The 16338-nt window shown below is 49.9% G+C and overlaps 1 protein-coding gene across 1 annotated transcript; it reads right to left on the reverse strand.

Annotated features, from left to right (window-relative positions):
- Positions 1-3374: 3374 nt before the first annotated feature.
- Positions 3375-16129, reverse strand: OVOL1 (ovo like transcriptional repressor 1). The gene is made up of 4 exons (XM_072984108.2): positions 15898-16129; positions 9627-9817; positions 8704-8890; positions 3375-6293 (listed from the first exon to the last, which is right to left on the reverse strand). The coding sequence occupies exons 1-4, from the start codon at positions 15995-15997 to the stop codon at positions 6004-6006; spliced, it is 768 nt and encodes a 255-aa protein (XP_072840209.2). The 5' UTR covers positions 15998-16129; the 3' UTR covers positions 3375-6003.
- Positions 16130-16338: the final 209 nt, after the last annotated feature.

Genomic DNA, 16338 nt, shown 5'->3' on the forward strand with positions numbered 1-16338 from the left:
CAACCTGTTTAGCCGTTTTCGCCTCCACCGGGAACGGATCTTTTGCAAAGTGAATGGCTCCTAATAAACCTAGGGAAGAGCCACCAGCCACAAAATGCCAGGCACTAGCAAAAGGGACAGCTGATGAGAGCATACTATGGCTAGGAAAATCCACTTGCCCCATCATCCTGACTCTGATGGGCTGCAGCTAAGTTTGGAGGAAGCTGAAAGTTTTGAGAAGGATGCCATGATCTCAACACACACACAAAAAGTCCTCAACCCGAGCGTTTTACCTAAAAGTTAGAAGGAGGAAAGGTTACATTTTGAACCGCCATCTCCAGATGAATATATGGAAACTGGAACAAGTTGTAGAATAGTACAACAGTGGAACCCAATGACCTCAGGAGGTGGTGAGCGCTCCAACGCTGGAGGCCTTCAAGAGAAAATTGGACAACCTTCGATCAGATCTAGTTCGATTTGGTTTCCTGCCTTGAGCAGGACTCAATGGTCTTATGGGCCACTTCCAGCTCAATTATTCTATGAATCCATGAGGAATCTTTTCTTGATATTCAGTGGGTATCTCGCTCCCTGTAACTTGAGCCCATTGTTATGTGTCCTTCATCCTGCCTCTCCTCTCTACGATAACCTTTCAAGTATTTGACCAGTGGATCCACATTGATCTCATTTTTTTGAGGTCTTCCACCTTTTCGTTTCTTGTTGAAATGGTCTGCAGGAGTGTCTTTAGAATTTCCTTTTTAAGAAACCCGTTCCCCCCCATTTTGGATCCTTTTTTCCTGTTAGTATCTCCTTATTTGGCCTTATTTATCATTGTTCTAGGCTTATGATGATTGGCTTTCCTGTAATCCACTGGCCATCAGCAGTGACATTCCGCTTCTGTTTCCTTTGAAACAAGTAGAACATGGTCATTTCCCCCCCCAAGAATTCTCCTTCTTCACTTCTTCCACCAAATCATCTCTGCTGATTAGAACTGAGTCCCTAATAGTTAAGCCCTCTTGTTTCTTCCTCCCCTATTTGTAAGGGGGGGGGGAATCTACAAACCGTCACTGATGATTCCAGAAAAGGAAGAAAAAGGACAAAAGAATAGTGGGGAATCATCATAATCATACTGGTACAGTTTAAAAGCATGTAAAATACTTTATATTTTCATTTGTGTCTCACCCTTATAAAGGACCAAGGACTCTGAAATAATATACCTGATTCTACCCCTTTGTTTTACCCTTATGAAATTCATTAGATAGGTTAGATAAGCAGGGGAGTTGGGTAATTTTAGATTTTTAAATATGGATATGAGGGAAAGAGTGTGCTTTTTTCATATACCTCACTAATTTCTAAACGGGGGGGGTGGGGGAGAAACAGCCTTATTAATTTGGGGGGAAATCTACTTCTGTTCCAGATAGCTGTCCTGAAGCTTGGTCCTGGTGGGGGCCACCGGATTAGGCTGAGGGTTTGATGCGATTTCATGCTTTAGGACCGGGGGGGCAGCAGGACGTCGGGTTGGCCCCGTTGAAAAAGGTGAATCTGCAGTGATAACGAGAATGCAAGGCAACGAAAGGTAAAATTGAGTGCCACCGAAGACAACCAGCGAGCGGTCGCAGCGGTCAATGGCGGTCAAGTGGAACCTTTATAAGGATGAGCCCCTGATGAAAGACACGGATTAATGGCATGAGTTGTTCGATCCATTAATCCATTGGGTCTGAGTACCAGACAAAGCATCATTTCTGAACATGTTCTGTGTGTTGGCTGCGGGACGGAGATGTGGGGGTCCCATGGTGCTTCCTGGATCCTCCCTCCCATAAATCCTCACCAGTGGCTCACAAGAATGTATGGGAATTGCAGTCCAGCTACCAGTGGCTAGAGCAATTCAGAAGACCTGGGTTCAGATCTCCCAGTCAGCCATGACAACTCCCCGACGGATAGGGGAGCTGCGTCTTGCTTGTAGAGGTGCTTCTGTTCAGTATAAGGCTCGCTGACTTTCAGATGGAGATGCAACTGCGCCATTCCGAAGCTATCTGTGATTTCTTGGCACCATCTAGAGGCCGCTGTGAATATACTTCTCCAGCTTTAACCAGGCAAAGCAAAGGCCATCATCCTCATCAGGGCAGTATCTCTGAGGCCAGTTCAAAGGTCGGCCTCCAGAATCTCGGAGATTTTCAGATCTGTCAGATGGCTTTTGGAAATGACGGATCAGCAGATTTTGGTCCTTCATCCCCAAGTATCTGACGTACAATCAGAAATCATAATAGCGTCCAGCGCATAATAGTTTCCCAGCCTTGGGTCGCCAGATGTTCTCGGACTACAACTTCCATACAACCCTGCCAGTGTGGGCTTCTGGAAGTTGCAGTCCACGAACGTCTGGGGACCCAAACTTGGTGCTCTAGTGGAATTTAATTTGAATTTGTCGGCAGGCCCCTGGTTCATCTTAAGACCTCTTCATCAAGCTGACTTCTCCCACATCAGCTTTTTTTTTTTTTTTTTTTTTTGGCAACATACTGTTTAATGAAGGGGATCTCTGGCTTTCAAAAGCACATTTTTGTAGCCCACACGTTGACCAACTCAAGGTGTCAAGCCAAATATAGAATCTGAAAGCTGGAGTAGGAAAATTTACCAAAATTAGGAGTGCCAAGAAAATGAATATCTTATATCAGGCATGCAGTGGTGGCGTCGCTGTTCTTAAAGGCGAAGATGGTCCAAACTGCAACTAAAATCAACTACAGCAAGATAAAGCAGCTCCACAGACTAGTTCTAACTCATTAAAGTGGTGCCTCACTAGACGATGATAATCCGTTCCACTGAAATCGCTGTTTGGCGAAATCATCGTCTAGTGAAAAGCATTTCCCCATTGGAATGCATTGAAACCTGCTTAATGCGTTCCAATGGGGAAGAATCGTCGTTGTCTAGCGAAGATCGGCCGTAGGAAAGCCACTTTGCGAACCACCGATCAGCTGTTTAAATCGCTGTCTTGCGAAGCTTAGAAAACACGCGAGCACGGAGGGAGCTGTCAAAATCGTTGTCTAGTGAAAATCGGTTTGTGAAGCAGGGACCAGACATTGTCCAGTGAAATTCCCCCATAGGAATCACTGTTTTGCGAATCGCTATAGCGATGTCTAGCAAAAAAACTGTCATGCGGGGTAACTGTCTAGCGAGGCACCACTGTATGTCATTTTGATCCTGTCTCTATTAAATGTTTGAAAAAAACAGATGCAACCACAAGAGCTGTGGGCAATCCCATGACAACGTTTGCTCCTGGGCTTTGCAAAACGGATCTCGTTTTCGTGTGACATTTTCGCCGGGATGGAACGAGAGCATTCAAACCCGAATGGCATCGTATGAACTGAAAGCGCTCCCCCTGCAAACACGGACGCATCTCAGAAAGATTACGTTTCTTAGAGCCTTTATTTTAATTAACATTGGTTAACAACAACAACAACGATAATACAATAACGTTCAGAGGCCTGGCTTATTCCGCAGAAGTCAGAGAAAGGAGACCAATATGTAAACAACATTCACACCCTCAGAGCATCGACGTGCGTACGCCTCTTGTGAGATGCCCAAAACTGGCGTTTGTGCGACAGGGTGCCAGCACGCCAAATAAACACCCCACTGCCATTGCCCATCTTTGTGCATTCAGTATTTTGAGTCTTCTGGAAGCATCATCCAGGGGACGAGAGCTCAGATATTCTGCTGCTTTAGTGGAAATCAAGCCCACCATGGAGGGGGGGTGGGAAATGGCAGCACCTAAATTTTGGGAGACTACGGGGCACTTTTTAAAAGCCGTCAGAAAGGGTGAAAGAAAGGAACCTGATTTTTTTTTTTTAAGCCAGAAAGATAGTGCTTGCATCGTGGGAGGGAAATGTGGGGGTTCCTTAAAGAAACACATCCCAGCAGTGGAGGGGGACTTGAGTCACGAGACAGGCTGTCAAGTTGGACTTAAGTCACAATCACACCTCGACTCAGTTTCCCCCCCAGTGACTCAGAGTCGATTTTCGGCTCAGAACAGACCCTCTGTCTCCTTTTCTTCCGGGGGGGGGGGAGCTTGTTTTTAATAGGGACTCAGGCTCGGCACTCAGGACTCAAAACCCCAAAATTTGCCAACATCCTTGACGCCTACCCTTGAACGCCGCAGTAAAATGTAAAAAAATTAAAACCATACTTTTAAAAAAATAAATAACTTGACGAGTTGGCGACACTCAGAATCAGCTGCCCGAGCTGGCTATCTCCCTCTGCTTAACGATTAAACTGAGAGAAAAGGACGGTCTCAAAGGTCATAAGGGTTGTGGGAAGTGTGTGTTGAGGTTTGGGTTTTTTTAAAAATCAATTCACAAATCGTTGATGCCTGTGAATTGAATTGGGAGCAGGATTAGGGTTTGGGGAGTCACGCGGTTTGGGGGGCTTGGTGTAAAAGTGGTCACTTGTCTTCTATCTCGGTCAAGGGGGCGAAACCGGCTTTAAAACTGTTGCATTTTTAAAGTGAATCGGCACCTTGGCCAAACTCCGGCTTCTGTTTTTTTCCAGGTCCCTTCCCATTCCAAAAATCCATTTTCCTCTATTGTGAGGCTTTAGTCCTTTGGTACAGAATGGTTTCGCTGTGGTTACACACCGTCTTTGGGTTCGTTTTATTAATTTTTAACACTTATTTTATTTCTAGAAAGCATTGCATTAAAAAAATTAAGACAATTTCTTATTCTTTATTTAAAATATTTCTGCCCCGCCTTCTGCCTTTTTCTATCAACAGATAGAAAATGGAATGTAAGACTTCGGACCGCAGGATACTCGAGCGCCCAAAGCTCGTGATCCTGGCATCCAATTATAATAAAAATATAAAGAGGTCGCCTGTCATTATGCTATGCAGACATGCCCTAGTCGTTAAGCCGTGTCCGACTCTTTGTGACCCCACGGACCAGAGCACGCCAGACCTTCTTGTCTTCCACTGCCTCCCGGAGTTACTAAACACAAATAAATTAGACGCAACATAGTTACTTATAACATGTTAATTCCAAGATCTGGCAGGGTGCCCCCCTGGGGCCAACCAGGCCTCTCAAACAGCCCTCTAGAAGACACGATCGAGGACCCATCACTGAAGCCCCCAGAGAACTGCTGGATAGCACAGTGGTTTAGATCTCTGGCCACAGAGCAAGAGGTTGGGGGTTTGATTCCCCGCTGCGCCTCTTTGACGGGACGGGACTCCGTGATCCATAGAGTCCCTTCTAGCTCTGCAGTTCTAAGTTGATGACGGTGACATTTTCTCCTTATGTGCAAGAAGGATTCAGAACCGGGAATAGTCAAAGAGTCAAAAAGAATCGCCTTCCGCTCCGGCGCTCAGTGTGAACTTTTAGCGCACACGTGCCATCTTGACGGGAACAAGGCAAGCTGGAGCAGCAACAGCCTGTGACCGAGGTGAAGCTCCACGCTCTGGGCAAATGTGCAAAATAATTTATATTTGCCAGCCAGGTGGCCCAGAGAGAGAAAAGCCACAGGCCACAGATGCGGTAACAGAAGAATTTCCTTCATAGGCAGGGGCGGGCTGGATGAGATGACCTCTGAGGGTCCCGTTCCTTTCTTACACCTGTGGACTGTCCTTCTTTAGATCCACAAAAGCGATTCCTGTAGAGACAAGCCCTCCTGTGATAAGATCATGTTTCCTCTCTTTTATAGAGCCTCGGTCTCAGCACCTCTTGTAAAATCCATTCTTCGAGGGAGGAAACATGGCCGTTTCTGGGGCCGAGTGGATCGGGAAACCGGATCCGGCCGAGGGATGTCTTCGCCCTTTTGGTCTTTCTCGGTGCAAAATAATACTGAAACATGTCATGGTTTGCCTCCCCCTCGGGGTGGGCATGGGGCAGTTATGAATCTGAAAGATCCCTGAGATTAGAGGAAAAGGGGAGGACGGATCCTTCCCAGGTGGACAAGCTGGTTCCCCACTTTCAAGGGCTGGCTTCACCCTCCACCCTCCCGGATGCATCCGGACAAACGCGCACCTCAGAGGCAGGCATACACACACACACCCTACAGCAGGGGCATCGAGGGCCCCCCAACGGGGCTGTGGAGGGCGGCCCCCGCCTTGCGCGAGGCCTTGCGCAGCAGCGGGCTGTCTGGGTGGTGCGCCTGGAGGTGCCGAAGGTGCCCCTCTTGGCTGTCGGCGGTGGCGCCGCAGTCCTCGCAGACGTAGAGTTTGGCCCGGCGCTCCTTGTAGGCGTAGCTCTGCTGGACGCCGTGGATCTTCTTCAAGTGGGACTCGAGGGAGCAGCGTTGGGTGAAGGCTTTGTCACACAGGTCGCACTTGTAGGGACGCACACCTGGGGAGAGCAAGAGGGGGACAAAGCAGGAATGTGAGGGGCAACTGTCCAGCAGAGAGGTAGGTCCCAGCCCAAATGATGGCTCTGTGATCCCCAGGGGGAAGGAACACGGCTACCGGGGGAATACTGGGGGAAAAGATTCATTCGAAAAACCCACAAATTTGCACATCTCTTCCTAGCAGATATAATGGGCCTTTAGGGTTATTTGCTATCTCTTTCATCCATCCTGGGGACCACAGCAGAGTGTGGGCTTCCTCAGTACAGTGGTGCCTCGCTTAACGAGCACACCGTTTAACGACGAATCCGCATAGCAATGCATTTTTTGCGATCGCATTGCGATGATTCCAATGGGCGAAAATCGCATTGCGATGTTCTGAAAACAGCTGATCGGTGGTTCCAAAATGGCCGCCGGAAGAATAAAATGGCCGCCCGCAGCGTTTTCGCGCCCTGCCCTCGTTTACCGAGGCGGCGAAAATGGTGGCCGGATGGGGAATCTTCGCCCCATAGGAGTTTAATGCGTTCCTATGGGGTTTTACATTCCGTATAGAGATGTTTCCGGATAGCGACGTTAATCCTGGAACGGATTAACGTCGCTATGCAGGGCACCACTGTATATATGATAGGGCAGGGAATGATGGAGGAAGGTTTGGTGCCTTCGACTCCCTATGGAAAAAGCACTCCGAAGTTTCATTCATTTGCTATTTGATATCCTCTACCATCTCAAGAAAACCATGGGGTGTGCATGGGTCCCTTCAGCCCTTCGTATCCTTGCTACAGCCTTCTTTGGTAGATCAGAATGAGAGAATGACGAGACCTCAAAGAATCAATAACATTATAAAGCGTAACAGCAGCAATAATAAATACAGTAGGGGTTCTGTAGACGTGAGGGATCGGTTCCAAGCCCTCGTCCCCGCGGATGCTGAAAAATGCGGATTACAGCAAACACTATTATAAGTTAATATTATACATAGTGTGGTCTCTGGCTTCCTCTAGTGGCCACCTCTGGTTACTTCATTTTCAGAAATATATTTTTGCAGGTTTTTTTCTTTCACACCGTGGATAAGTGAATCCGTGGATACGGGTCGCTCAAATAAGGCTTTAATGACTAAAAAACTTAATGTGGTTGTTGTTACCTTATTTCTCAGCATTGCTAGAGCATGAAGAGTCATATCAAAAATTAGGGAGTCATGTCCTGCAGTTGAGGGGGGGGGTTTAGATGTTCCCTCTGCCCTCTGATTTCATCTGATTTTAGAAGCAGAGCAAGGAATCAGATGGGTGACACGTGGAAATTTCCAGGTAGGGCTAGGAAAGAAACACCAGGAGAGCTTCTGGCAGTCAGAGTTTGCAAGAGTGGTCTAAATCAGTGGTTCTTAACCTTTGTTACTCAGATGCTTTTGAACTGCAACTCCCAGAAACCCCAGTCAGCACAGCTTGTGGTGAAGTCTTCTGGGAGTTGCAGTCCAAAACTCCTGAGTAACCCAAGGTTAAGAACCAGTGGTCTAAATGGACCAAACAGCACAGCAGAAGCCAGTTTCCTGCATTCCTGTCGAACTATCGCTATTGCTACAACGCTGTGCAATGAACATTATGGAAAAAATTAAAACAGAAGCGTGGAGCAGCGTTCCCCACAGTGGTGGGTCATTCTGGGTGGTACCGATTGCGGTCCAACACACCCAGATTGATTGTCAAAATCATGGGTAATCTACTGTATGATTTTGACTGAAGGTCGGGAAAAACTTCCTAACTGTTAGCGCAGTACGACAACGGGAACCCATAACCTCGAGAGGTGGGGAGTGCTCCAAAACTGGAGGCCTTCAAGAGGAAATGGGGCAACCCTCGGTCAGATCCGCTTTGATTTGGAGTCTTGCATTGAGCAGGGGGTTTGACTCAATGGCCTCGCAGGCCCCTTCCGACTTCACTATTCTATGATATTTTTAGATACGTTAATTCTGCAAGCATTTCCAAAAAAACTAGAACAAGGGCTCAGCAAATGGGTTTTTCATTGACATAGTCAACAGGCCACTTCAGAAGACACATTCCACCAATGCAAAGAAGCCCGTTCAAAAGGGCACAGCCACACGCCACGGCTCTGTGGATTCCAACCAATTAAATTCTTTTTTTTGATAAAGCTTCTCCCCAATTAATTTCAGAGAGAAGTCGTGTTTCGGCTGATCCGAGCGTTGTTTCTGGCATTCTGAGAAGCTGGCAAGTCCGTTGAACCTTACAGTCCCTATGGTTGCTGGCGGCCCCCTCCGCACCTTGTGGCAGGATGTTCCGCAAGCTGAATCGAACAAAGGAGAGCATCCTTTTACCCCTCCAGAGTCAGCTGTTGAGTTCAAAGCCTCCCGTTGCCTCTCTAGTAAGGCACGCCGGCTTCCCTTGGGGCAGCCCCGGAGGCGCAAAGGCTCACCTGTGTGTGTCCGAACGTGGCGCTTGAGGTCAAAGGTGTCGTTGAAGCCCTTGTTGCAATAGGGGCACAGGTGTCGCTTCACCTGGCTGTGGCATTTCAAGTGGCGGTTCAACATGCGCTGGTAAGAGAAGCCCTTCTGGCAGAAGGGGCAGGAAAACAGCTCGCCAGGCGATTCCCCCTGCGTTACCTGGGGAGAAAGACAAGAGGCAGCGATGGAAGGGACCCCATCGATATCAGCCACGGCGATCATTTTTGAGTCCCCCTTCACTCCTATAACATCCTAAGTCCCCCCTTTCTTGCTGTTTCTCCCTTCACAACAACCCTAAGAGGTAGGTCAGAGCGAGCGGCTTCAAGTGACACGGTTGGTTTTTGGGCCTCACTGTTGACTAGAACCTTGACCTCCATCATATTAGAGATATCCTCCACATCGGGAGACTTGGGTTCCATTGGTTCGAATGGGTCGGCCCGAGTTGTGATTTACTGCACGAAAGTAAGTCCAACCCGAGTAGGCCCATTGGGATCAAAAGGAAACTTACAGACGAGTTGACTCACCGACTATCCTCCCATATCTAGTCTTTCTCTTTTCCTGCTGCCTTCGACTTTTCCTAGCATTATTGTCTTTTCTGGCCAGCCTTTTTCTTCTTGTGGGGTACGGGTGGAGCAGAGACCAGGAAAAAAATTCTCCAGGCAGATCACCCACCACCTCTTCACCCTCTAAACGAAACTTTATCAGCCTGGGACTCGTCCAGATGTATTGGACTACAACCCCCATCATCCACTTGCCACTGGGAGGATGCGGATGGCAGCCTGAAACGTCTGGAGAACCGCCAGGCTGGAGGAAAAGGCCTTCAAAGTCTGGAGAAATTACGGATTTGAACGAGAAATGTGAATTTTTGGCTTGGTGGATCCCGTAAATGTCCTACCTTGATCTTGGGTCGCAGGAAGCCGGAGTCCACATCCTGCGGCGTCCCCGTCGGGACCTGGGCGGCGCAATGAGGCTGGGCGGCTGTATAGGTGGCGTGTCGCATCGTCATGTCCAGGGGCATGGAGTGGGATGGCGGCTCGGCCACCGATGGCTCCGGCTCGTTCCATAGCGCGTACCCACCCAAGGAGACTAGAGGACAGGAAAAAGGACATCACAGAGCTGTTTCGATTTGAAACCGTGACTTCTCGAATGAAAAGCGGAAGTGTCTCCGGCCGGATCTCGCTTCAATGCCCGCCTGCTGGGCACGGTCGCTGGACGAAGCGCTGAGAAATCTCAGCTGCCCAACGCCCGCCCCTGAACGACAGCAGAGCATTCTATGGGTCTGGCCAAACGACATATCTCAAGAGCCTGGGAGATTAAAGCCACAGCAGTTAAACCTGGGATCAAGCCGATATACCTGTGCAGTCCAGGTACATTCAGAACAGACAGCCCTGTCTTGCCTCTTCTCTGAGCCTATTTGTCTATGTCCTTCTTTAAAAGGACGAGTCCCGGACTGGGGGACTGATGAAATCTCGAGAGGCGCTAGCCGACAATGACTTTTGGAGATGAAGCAACGGTTTCTTTGGGAAGAAGAGAAAAATCACGTTCCCCTTTCTTGGAACCACCCTGTACTATCAGCGGGGGTTGACAAAGAGTCTCAGAAACGGGATGATGATGAGGTACAGAAGAGGAAGCAAACTTGGACATTTTTATTTGGAAAAGTGCCCAGGTGTTCTGTGGGCCAACACGCAAAAAATTCCCACGTTCCGAAGCGTGCTTGTAATTTGTGGAGAGGACGGCCTCTTTTAGACGTTACAGCCTTTTTAGTTCAATTTGACTGCCTTGATGATGTTACGTTATTTTTTTTTAGTGTCACCGGTATGGCTGCAAACTGTCCGGGGTGACTGTTGGTCAGTGGGGTAGCAAAGAAAACAAATAAAATCTTTTGCAACATCGTTAATTCAACCGGACTAAAGAAGCGACAAATACAGATGTACTAAAACATCTGGATTAATGATTCTAAATAGTTGGGGTGCCCCTACATGTGGCCAGGGAATATATAGCCTTCCGGGTGTCATTGGACTACAATTCCTATGAGCCCCAGGTTCAGCCGATGGTGAGGGATGATGGTTGTTGCCATCCATCAACATCAGGAAGGCTACATGTCTTTCACCCCGACTTAAAAGTGATTCCAACTGGAGTATGTGTGCTGGAGAGGGTAAAACCGCAGCTGTCTTACTAATTTACTTGTACCGGGGGGGGTGATCTGGGGAAGGGGGTGTCCCATAATCTACTTAGCCATCATCTCCTGTTTACGCACACAGTCTTATGCAGCTGGCCAGGTAAAAATTCTTCCCAGCTCTGCAGGTTCATTTACCTGCCCCATCTCACAGCGACTGCAAAATTGGGCTTAATTGTGACGCAATTGATCGCACAGATAGGATATAACAGGGGGGGAAACATCACTAGCCACTTTTTGGCTAGCGATTCGTATTTTAGCTTAACCCTTCCCTCCCCCTCTTTTTTTAAAAAATCTCCGCTAAAAGTAGCAGTGCACTCAAAGCCGATGACAACAGTAACTAAAAATAAACCAGGCGCATCATTAAAATTGTCACGATGATCCGTAGGCCCCAGCGAGGCGCTAGTCCTCATGACTGGGACTCAGCCGCAACGTTTCATCGGCGTCTCTCCGCCGGCTGCCCAGAGCACCCCCCGTTCCCTATCCACCGCCGAACGCCAGCTATAATAAACAGGCTCAGAACCGGTTAACCGGGATGTTATTGGTAAGTGGAGCCCAACCCAGGGAGTTAATTAAAAGTATTTCCGGGCCGGCGCCACAATTCCAGCTTCTGTCACCCGCCTTGGGGAAGATGGGAGTGGGTGGACCGTGTTGCAACCACCCTTAAAACCACGCCAAGCAGCCGGCATCCAGACTTCCCGTTCTTTCCAGGCTCCGTTGCAAAGACGGTAAAGGGCTAAGCATTAATTGGACACGTCGCTCTTTTCGGGGGAGCGACCGGTTCCTGAGCCAGCCTCGCCTGTGGGCGAACCTGGGAAGCCAGGCGTTGCTTTTTCCGGCCCCCGCATGCAAAAGCGCCCAGGTGGGAGTCTTGCCTGGCGAGAGGAGGGGTGCCCCGTGCGAGGGAGCCCCCAACGAATCCACCACCAAAAAGCTGATACAGGTGCTGATCCATCCAAGCATTTTGCTTCCATCAGCGTCCGCAGTGGAAAGAGGCCTTTGCCATTAGGGCTGCGCACCTCCAGAGCAACTGTGGGTCAGATGGGGGGGGAGTTATAGAAATTAAATACCCTATTTTTCCATGTATAAGACTATACTTTTCTCTAAAATCTTTAGACTAAAAATTGAGGGTCGTCTTATAGACGGAAGTAAGCTAAGGATAGAACAAAAACAAGTGGAGGGGGAAGCAGGGATCAAAGCGATCCTGCAGCGCTTTTGATCCCTTTCCCTCTACACTTGCTAAGCCCCAACTTCTTAATTTTGGATTAGAAAAGTGGGGGCGTCTTATACACGGGGACGTCTTATACACAGAAAAATACGGTAATTAAAATCAAAGCCACCTTGGTATCAAAGCGTTTGACTTGCAGCGCAGAGCCCAGTGTAAACGGGGCATATCTGCCAATGGTGTCACGGGGTTGTTTTGCTTTCTACGAACGGGAAGCATCTCGCGCCAAAGCGTCTGCAGTTCGGAAAGGTGAGGCGCGGTTACTCCGACCTCCCAGAAAGCACGCCTTCTGCCCCTCCCCCATTTCTCTTAATTGCAGCCTTGGCAGGGCTGGTTGCCACGACTCGTCAGCCCTCTGCACGCTCTCAGAGGCACTCTTTTGGTCATCCTGCCCAGCCTCCTTGCTCGGGCTCGGATGCGCTACAAGCATCCATGGTCCACCCATTCCGGGGGAAGGGTCTAATTAATGAACGCTGGGAGTGGGAAGATCTTAATTGTGTTGCCAGCCGTTTGTCGGACAAAACATCTGCCTGTTGAAACAGATGGGTGTCAGACAGCAGCCTGAACAGGTAGTGCTTTTCTCCTCACGAGAAGGCTGGACCTGTTGAACTTCTGTTTGAACCCTCTTCCAGCTAAAGATGGAACGAAACACACAATTGCCTCAAGTTCAAACTGAGGGCTGTGCTAAGGAGCTCAGTCTCATACTCTTGACTGCATCCGAAGGGAAGGCTGCTTGGGGGGGGGGTGTCATAAATTCTGGCTCAATACAGAATTGTAAAGGTTGATTGGGGGGTGGTGGACACTTCCAAAGCCTCCAGGGATTTGACATGGCTAGGCTGTGAAAAACGTAGCCTCTGAGTGTATACAGACTGTGGGGCCAAAGGGGAAATCTCGGCTGGCAGGCTCAAATCTTCACTAAGCCATGAAACGTAGGCCACCCAGAGGTTGAAAAAATTATTTTTTGAATGGTAGCTCCCAACCATCTCCTTATGGGAAGCTGTGGGCCACAAAGTAACTTTGGGACCCCCTCCATGCCAATGATGCCCGTCTGGTACCCCCTCGGCCCCCTTAATCCCACCACAACAAAAAGCCGCCTCCAGACCCTTCCATTTCTCCATAAGAGCAACTGTCCGAATACTGATTTATGTGCAAGAAAATTAAAGCATGGCCTCCCAGCGGGCTTTCGGAGCCGCGATGCTGGGGCAGAGTCCTGCCCCCCTCGCCTGCCAGCTTCGCCCCAAAGAGCCCTGCTCTCACCAGGCTGGAATCCATGGAGGAAGTTTTTGCTAACCTTCCAGGTTGATTAATCAGAAGCTAATTACAGACTCTCGGCTCAGGCCCGATGATGCTCACCAAGGAAAGCGGAGAGGGATCGTGACAATCCGAGAGCCTCCCCACAGCTTTGGCCGTCCCTTCCATCGCCAGAACCGTGGCGGTATCGGCTCCGTGGGTCTCGTCTTTGAGAACCACCTGGTGGGATTTGTGGGGGGGGGGGATGAGGAGAAGCAGATCCTTGATCTTGGGCAAGCGAAACTTCCAGGTTTAGAAGCAGCATCGCTTGTTCCATCTAGCAGCGGGCATCTCCTGCTGACCCACTATCTAATGTGGGCCATGGGTCTGATCCATGCATTTACGCCCCTTCCAGACATGGTGGGCCTCCAGTTCCTATCATCCCCCAAGAAGATGAACCCAAACAACACTGGGAAAATCCATTCCCTCTTCTGAAAAGTTTAGGCTGGCGCTCCTCATCTCCTGCAGGGTGTCCAGAGGTGGTAAGACGGTCATAGAGGCTGGCCACGACGGCCCTGGTAGGAAGACCGCCACCCTCTGGAGGTCACCAGTTAGGAAAGGCTGTGTGAGGGGAATTCGTGAGAAATGGAACTTTCAGATACTACAAATGATCAATGGAGCCCCGCGTTTAAGAGCAATCTACCTTGGAATGAAAAAACTTGGGGAAATGCCTCTTTTGGAGGGCCATTCCCGGAATCCCCAGTGCTAGGTACAGAATCCAGGGAAGGGTCGTGCGAAAAAGAATCTTTCAAGGCTTGGGTTTAGGAACAAATCGGAGATGCGGGACGTGCTCCCGTCTTCACTTACGGCTCTCGAGAGTCGCAGCAGCCGATTTCTGTAAAAGCAACGCACCGCCCAATACTAACTGGAAGAGAAGCTAAGGAAGGGAATGAAATCTCATACCTGAAACCCTCCCCTCTTTGTTTGCAACCCGTTCTTGCCTGCTTCCAGAAACAAGGGGCATTCAGCAGGAGAGAGTGACATGTCAGGATCCTTGGGGGTCCCTAAGCTCTACGAAACAAAGATGCCTCGCATGTCGTCTGATGGAGACTACTCTGAACCGAAACTTCAGGCGGGTTTCTTGACATGTCCCCCAACGGATTGTATTTGTACTTCACTTTCCCAAAAACGGTCCCCTTCAAGAACTAAGAAATATATGAATATACAAAACATTCATCTCAAAGGTTCCCCAGCCTGCCACTGCATTCTCTCTCTCTTTTTTTCCTGCACCTTTCCCAGATGTAGAAGAAGGGGGGGCAATTCAACACCTCAGCCCTGTCCCCTCCCTTGAGAAACCCGCCTTGCCCAAGGTCTGCAGGTTTGAGCGCTTAAATCCGGGAAGGGTCTGGCCAGGGCGATCCTTAACCACCACCCCCCTTTAAAAAAAAAAAAAACCCTCAGAACTGTAGTTACCTTTTCCCCAAAATGGATGGAGAGAACGTTACATGATCTAGCGGTTTTTTAAAAAAACCCAGATGTGATTTATCTTGATCAGCCCATTGGAATGATGTAAGGCGCCTTGGGTCTTTTGAAAGGAGCCAGGCGGGGTAAAAAAAAATTGTTTTAAATAAATAAATAAATAATAGTCTTGATTCTCTGACTGAGAAAGTCTTAATCAGGCAGGCCCCCTCCCCTAGTCAGAAGAGGTAGCGTGCGAGCCCCGCTAGCTAGCGGCTTAGCCCCCCCCCCAATCCCAAGCCCATCCCAGTCGGGTCCCTCGGGCGAAACTAGCCCCCACCCCCGCGACCGCTCCTTCTTCTCCATTAGCGCCTCCGGCTTCCCAATCAACCCACCCGCCAGATTGCCGGCGAGTTTAAACATTACAATGGGAAAGGTGTGGGGGGGGGGAGAGAAGAGGTTGCGCATAACTGCACTTTCCCGGCATCCTCGGGGAGGGGAGGAGAGGGGGGGAAACAATAGCGCTGGACTCACAGGTGTGATCGCTTCCCCCCACCCCCCACCCACCTCCCGGCCATCATCCTCCGCATCCAACGAAATGCGGTCCAAGGAAAGGTGAAAACTCCAGATCGGACCCGCGAGGAAGGAGTTGCTTGCCAGGACCAGCGTGGGGGACAGAATCGGGTCCTTCCCCCCCCATCTTGCAATCCACGCCTCGGACGCGTGGGGAAGGTCTCCTCGCCGGGAGACCACCTCCATTCCCCCCCCCACGCCCCACTGCGGTGGCCTCCGACCCTGCTCTCCAGGGAAAGTCACGACGCACCCCCTGGGTCCGCTCTCCCCCCCCCCCCGCCGGTCTTCAACAAACTTCATTTTCCAAACTCATCGAAACCAGTTTTCTCCGTCAAACCGTTCTTGGTTGGCGGGGAGGCGGCGCGCTCAGTTTCACTGAAGACGATCCGGCGCGACTCCGGTTTTTGATTTCGTGTGTGTGTGTGTGTTTTTTTTAATCCAAAAACCGGAATGGCCGCATTTTCAGCCCCGATCCCCCCCTTTTTTTTTACACCCAGGACTTACCTGGGACGTAGATCTCGCCCCTCTCCTCATCAGGAAGTTCGCTCCAATTCCTTTTGACGGTGGAGACGCACGGCTTCTTCACCAAGAAAGCTCGGGGCATCTTCCGCCTCCTTGGAGAGTGGGGGGGGGGGGAGAGAGAGACCCTCGCTGTCCCTTTCCCAAAGTGACTCGCTTGCCTTCTCCTTGGTCTCCTCGGGAGGGTTACTGGCGCTCCTCCTGCCCTCCACTTAAGCCGGGACCGGGGGGGGGGAGGCGGCAGGGGATAGGGGGGAGAGAAAGAAAGAACGAAACCCCGTGGGCTGGGGCCCGATCCTGGGGGGGGGGTTAAGGAATCGGCCGATGAGACGCGCAAGTCGCTTCCCGCCGCCCGGGAGGAAAAGGAACTCTTTGAAAGAACGTTTCCTCTCCCGACGTTCTAAGGATGGAACGTTCGGAGATCAA

The sequence above is a fragment of the Pogona vitticeps genome, chromosome 15, assembly GCF_051106095.1.
Source record: "Pogona vitticeps strain Pit_001003342236 chromosome 15, PviZW2.1, whole genome shotgun sequence".
In the NCBI taxonomy this organism is placed as follows: domain Eukaryota; kingdom Metazoa; phylum Chordata; class Lepidosauria; order Squamata; family Agamidae; genus Pogona; species Pogona vitticeps.